Consider the following 6,452-nt stretch of genomic DNA (forward strand, 5'->3'; position numbering starts at 1 on the left):
GCTGTACCAAGAAATTGACATAGATAAGAGATATTGGACGTTAAAGAGATGAAAACACGGTTGGAAATTTGATAACTAGTTAACATATTTTTAGTTTTATTAGTAAAAAAAATATTTTGAATGTGTATACAGGACAGGACAGTTATTTGCCTTCACTCTCTCCCTGAAGATCTATCTTCAATCGACCGATATACTCACCTGACCATTTACGAGTCCTAAAGCGAGTCCCAGCAAGCTAGCAATCACACACCAGGAGACGGCCATCTTGTCTGAACACCAAAAGACGAATGGAGGAAGACGTGTATCTACCGAGGTGCTTAACCCCAGGTTATATACCCTTTCCGGAGTGTTTCGTAACTAAATAACACGTCATCCGATTTCCGACGAAATATTATCATCCCAACCCCCCAACCCCTTGATGAGGTCACATCGATGATGGACTAACAGCTTTTTTATCTAATCGTGTTCATAATTTTAGTCAAGTGCCATCAATCAAAAGGGCATTTACATATGAATAGAACTCTGTGAAAGGATCGGCATCAAAATATGCCATTTACCGAGAGTCTATTTGAGTTAATTGCTGAACTTTGATGTAAATCCATTTAATATCTCGTAATCAAAGTTCACCGATTTCCAGATATATTTTTTGTGTTCAAGGACATTCCTTAGTAAGCTAATGACATTTACACTGGCCCGAATTGTTTACGTTGTAGTTTTTATTATTATTATTATTATTATTATTATTATTATTATTATTATTATTATTATTATTATTATTATTATTATTATTACTGGGTAATCAAATCCAGAGTTTTATATTTTCAAAACACAGGAGCTTTCGCAATTTTTTCAAAGTACCTTTTCTTGAAGTGGTTGTTGTTGTTGTTGTTGTTGTTGTTGTTAATATCATTATTATTGTTATTATTTTTATTATTATTATCATTATTATTAATATAATTGTTATCATTATTATTATTATTATTATTATTATTATTATTATTATTATTGTAGGATATGCCACAGCGTTTTACGTTTTTAGTTAAGTTGGCGCTACACGTTTTCTTTGTTGATGATAAGGATGAGGGGATAAGCAAGCGTCGGGATTGCCTGATGTTTGTTTTGTAATTTAATTATACACATATGTGCACTATTTAGAATTAAATATTACTATTAAATGGAAAACTGTATACATTTGTGGTTTACTTTTTGTATGAAAAAGTAGTATTGAGTTGGTACTGAAAAATATTCTATTGTTATTGTTGGCATCTGCCCAAAAGGCCGCGATTTATGCCCGCCTTGGCGCCTTTGTTAGTTCAGCGTGGGCAGGCTCTGGAAACCACACGGAATTGGTGCATGCTGTGGTTCTGCAGTATTTGTGATGTGCTGAGCTGCCCAGTGTACTCATCATAGTATTAAGTGACCGGTGTTGCTGTTAGCTAGGAGGCTGAATGCTTCTGGTTGTACAGCACCTTTTACCAGTGGTTATCTGTGAATTTAGTATCAGAATCGGCGTCTGGAAAATGTAAGTTTATTTTTTTATGTTAAGTGAATCTTACCTGTGGAATTACTGCATTGTATTTTACACCATTTACATTATTTTGTATATGCATAATATTTACAGTATATATATTGTGTTTACATGAATATTTACATTATTTTTTTGTATATTTATTGCTGCTTTTGCTTGCAGCGTCAAACCTCGCCTCTTTGATGGAATATATGAACGAACCAGAGGATGAGTGTTTGACTTCACCCTTAATAAAACGCCGATATTCAGAACGTAGCTGCACTGGTGGTGTAGTGTTCTACAGTTTGATGAACAGTCCAGCCTGGGTCAGGTAACGCCAGTGTGGGACAAGTGGACTTCGTCAGCCTTGTGTTTGCAAGGATCGTCTGTTGTGGCCTTTATCATCTGTCACCATGTCGTCTGTTTCAAGAGCTTCAGCAAAGACCAGCCAGTCGGCACTGCGTGTGCGCTTGCTTGAGGCGCAAGCAAAGCTTAAGCAAGCTGAGGAAGCAAAAAAGCTAGAAGAAGAGGAATTGGCTTTGGAAAAGCAAGCCAAAGCACTTGCAGCTGAAGCTGAAATGCAAGCCAAAACACTTGCAGTTGAAATGCAAGCCAAAGCAATTGTAGCTAAATGCAAGAGCCAAGAAGAGATTGATGGCCTGAAGTTAGACTGTGATAAACTACAGGTAGAGTATGATACACTGTCTGAAGTTGGAACTTCATATGCTGGTTCCGCTGCTAGTAATGCTTCACAACGGGAGAATAGGGACTCATCTCAGTTGGATGTCAAAGGGATTGAGCAGTGGAGAAGTGATGTGAATTCTCACTATGAGAGTGGGAAAATCAGCAGGGTTCATGAAGTAGATATGAATCCTACAAACGTCCACAGTGTGACGTATGACCTGAAGGTTGTTGAACATCATTCAGCTCCATTGGTCCTAGATGCGACGCCTTTTATGCCAAGACGTGTTCCCTTAACTCGAGATGTGTCGCAAGCAGATCTGCAAACTTCTGAAATAGTAAAGGCTCTTGATTGTACACTAGCTAGTCAGCAAGAACTAACACGACGAATGCAGCTGCCACAGATGAAGCTGGAGCGTTCCAGTGGAGACTTACCAAATTCTCCATGTTTAAGAATTCTTTCACCTGGATTGTGGAGTGTAATACCTACGACCCTGCACGAAGGCTAACTCATCTATACAACTGTTTAGATGGTACTCCCAAGAACCTGATTGAGAACTGTTTCCATCTACATTGGGTATGATTGTGCTTGGGAGATATTGTGCCATAAATACAAGAATGACAATGACCTGTCAGATGCTTATGTCAAGAAGCTATTTGATTGGAAGAAGATTAAAGCAGGTGATATTGATGGCCTGGAAAATTATGCTGCATGTTTGAAGACAGTTAAGGCAGCACTTGGTAATAACTACCATCGAATAGAGCTTCAAGAAACAATGAAGAAGATTGTTGAAATTCTCCCATACCAACTGAGAGTGAGATGGGTAGCGAAATGCGAGGAACATAAGTTCAAGCTTCCAGCTCTAGTAGAGTACATTGAGAAGCAGACGTGTATTGCCAAGCATCTCTCCTATTATGAGTGCGACCATCGTACCCCGAAGCCTACTGAGAAGCCATCCAAGCATGTCAGGCCTAAGACCTTACCTGTGCACCACACAGCTTCACCAGCTAGAGGGAAATGGTGTCCCTTCTGCACTAAGGAGGACCATGAACTTAAAGAGTGCTTCAAATTTGAGAGGTTGAAGCTTCCAGATCGCTGGGAGGTGATAAAGAAGGCAAGATACTGCTTCAGGGGTCTTAATGGTGAACATTCATATGCAAAATGTGAAGATGCATCCATCTGTGAAAAGTGTGGATCTCACAAGCACCATACCATGCTGCATAGACCACCTAAGACTGCAAGCAATACAGGTGCGGCCCATGTGGGAGGCAAAAGTGCTATCAGGGGTGGTGAGAAGGCAGTTGGTGCTACAGAAGGTGGCGCGACTGCTACAGCTGGCAAGAGTGCTGTAGCCCCAAATGTGCAATCTATGTTCTCAGTGAGTGCAAGCCAGTTACCTAAGGGAAGAACAATGCTGAAGATCTTACCTGTTCTCGTGAACGGCATCCATGCAACCTATGAATTCATCGACAGTGGAGCTGCCCCAACATTGGCAGCAAGAAGCCTGATAGACCGAATGGGTCTCAAAGGAAGACCATGCAACCAGATCATGGCAACTGAAGCAGTGACTTTCACTTGTAAGGAAGTTCTGTCCCTACACATTGGTAATATTGATACTGATGAAGGAGAGCATGTGACCGACGTGTTCGTGGCTGACAAGATCAAGGTGTCTATGTACCATGCCATGAGTCAAGAGTGGCTGACCAAGTGGCCACATCTGAGTGACCTGGAAGTAGAAAGTCTACCTGAAGGTCATCGTCAAGTAGAGCTAATCATTAGGCTAGACACGACATTGAACAGAGTGATTCTAGACCAGCGACATGGGCTGAAGGACGAGCCATCTGCCTACCTGACCAAGCTAGGGTGGGTTATTTTCGGCCCAACAGGACCCAGATCGACTTCAGGTCCTGCCCCTCTGTTCCATGTGTGCACTGTGGATGATACAACAGAACTTCTGCAACACAACTTCAACCAAGACTTTTGGGAGAAAGAGACACTCTCAAAGATAGAAGATTCTTTTGTAGACAAAAGATTCCTGTCTTTGTTGGACGAAACTGTTGTCCAAACAGATGGCAAGTATGTTGCTTGCTTACCCTTTAGTGACACTGAGCCTGTACCTAATAACCATGCCATGGCAGAACGTAGGGCTCACTCCTTAAAGAAGAAATTTGAGGCAAATGAAACGTACAAGACTATATACGTCGAACAAGTAGAGAAGTACCTTTTGAAAGGGTACGCTGAGCTTGTCCCAGTCGACAAGCTGAATTGCAGTGATGGCCATGTGAACTACATGGTGCACCATGGGGTCAAACACCCTACCAAGGACAAGCTTAGGGTCGTCTTCGACCTTAAGGCTGAGCATGCAGAGACCACACTCAATGACCACCTCATGCAGGGACCAAATCTCACAAGTAGTCTTTCTGGAGTGCTACTGCGCTTCAGGGAAGGACAACATGCTGTTACTGCGGACATACAAGAAATGTTCCATCAAGTCAAGGTGCCAGAAGAAGAGAGGGACTCTTTACGCTTCCTGTGGTGGCCAGTTGGAGACACCAATGAAGCTATTCAAGAGTTCAGGATGACTTCACATGTGTTAGGAGCGCGATCGTCCCCAAGTGTAGTCAACTTCTGCCTCAGACAGGCAGCACTGGACTATGGTGACAAGTATGGTGAAGAAGCTTGCCATGCCATACAACGCAACTTCTACGTCGACAACTTGTTGAAGTCAATGGACAGCGAGGAAGACTGTATCCAATTGACAAAAGACCTCATTGGACTCTGTGCTAATGCATTCTCGCTGCCGTGCCTGAAGGGGAGAGAGATAAATCAGTGGCTACATTGGACCTCAGTAAGGACGAGCTGCCTATGGAGCGCGCTTTGGGTATCCACTGGGACATTAGCAGTGATGAGTTCACCTTCAAGATCAACCTGAAGGAGAAGACTAGGACGCAAAGAGGAGTTCTCCCTGTAGTGGCTTCCTTGTACGATCCACTTGGTTTTGTTGCACCTTTCACCCTGAAAGGGAAGACGTTACTACAAGACCTGTGTCGTCGCAACTTACATTAGGACGAAGAAATGAACAACGACAAAGCAAATCGCTGGAGCAGATGGACTTCCCAGCTTCAGTGTCTAGGAGACTTCAAGATCAGAAGAAGCCTTGTGCCTCCAGACTTTGGGGAGGTATCATCGTACCAACTTCACCATTTTGCGGACGCAAGCCAGACAGGATATGGTGTGGCCACGTATCTGGGCTCGGTAAGCAAGAATAACCAAGTGAACAGTACACTGGTTATGGGTCGAGCTCGTGTAGCTCCCCTCAAGAGACCGAGTATTCAACGAATGGAATTGACTGCTGCTGCTGTGGCAGCTCAACTTGATTGCAAGATCAGGTCAGAACTCGATTTGGAGTTGTGTGACTCAGTGTTCTGGACCGACAGCACGTCTGTCCTGAAGTACATCTGTAACCTGTCTGCAAGATACCACACATTTGTGAACAACCGTGCGAACCTCATCCGCGACCTCAGTGACATCACCGCTTGGATGTATGTGAACACCTCTGCGAACCCTGCAGACCTGGCCTCTCGGGGCCTTGATGTGGACAGCTTGCTGGAGTCGTCGCTGTGGCTGACAGGACCAGAGTTTCTGTGTCAAGAGCAGGACAGTTGGCCAGCTCTTCCTGACGATGTTAAGCAAGCAGAACTAGATGGAGATCCAGAATTTAAGCAGTCTGCACCCATCTTCAGCATAGTGGTGCCGGAACCAATCTTAGTGGAGAAGATTGCTGCCAAGTTCTCTTCATGGACCAAGATAGTGCGAATCATCGCTCAACATAGGCGATTAGGAACCGAGAGTGGATCAGAAGTGTTATCTGTAAACGAGATGAATTGTGCAACAACCATAATATGGAAGAAGATTCAAGCTCAAGAGTATGGGAGTGAGATCAAATCACTCTCCAAGAAGGATTCCAAGGTGAAGAAATCCAGCAAGATTTGCAAGTTGCGACCATTTCTACAAGAAGGCTTGCTGAAGGTTGTTGGAAGACTCTGTGAAGCCACCATCAGTGATAGCTGCAAGCACCCCATCATTCTTCTATCCAAGTCACCAATTGTGAGGAAGATGGTGCGATGGACCCATGAAACAAACAGCCATTGTGGGCAGAACCATCTTATGGCTGAACTAAGAAAAAACTACTGGATCGTTCATGGAAATTCAGTAGTTAGATCAGTGATACGTGACTGTGTCATCTGTAGAAGACTCAGTTGT

The 6,452-nt window shown here is 43.3% G+C and overlaps 1 protein-coding gene across 1 annotated transcript in view; it reads right to left on the reverse strand.

Moving 5' to 3' along the window:
* The window catches only part of LOC137642154 (protein SpAN-like), a 30,967-nt gene extending 30,639 nt beyond the window's left edge, over positions 1-328 (reverse strand). The window contains exon 1 of the mRNA XM_068374694.1: positions 199-328. Coding sequence (XP_068230795.1) covers positions 199-264 — 66 coding nt within the window. The 5' untranslated portion in view covers positions 265-328. The remainder of the gene's footprint in view (positions 1-198) is intronic.
* Positions 329-6,452: the final 6,124 nt, after the last annotated feature.

This window comes from Palaemon carinicauda, chromosome 6 (genome assembly GCF_036898095.1).
Source record: "Palaemon carinicauda isolate YSFRI2023 chromosome 6, ASM3689809v2, whole genome shotgun sequence".
NCBI lineage: Eukaryota > Metazoa > Arthropoda > Malacostraca > Decapoda > Palaemonidae > Palaemon > Palaemon carinicauda.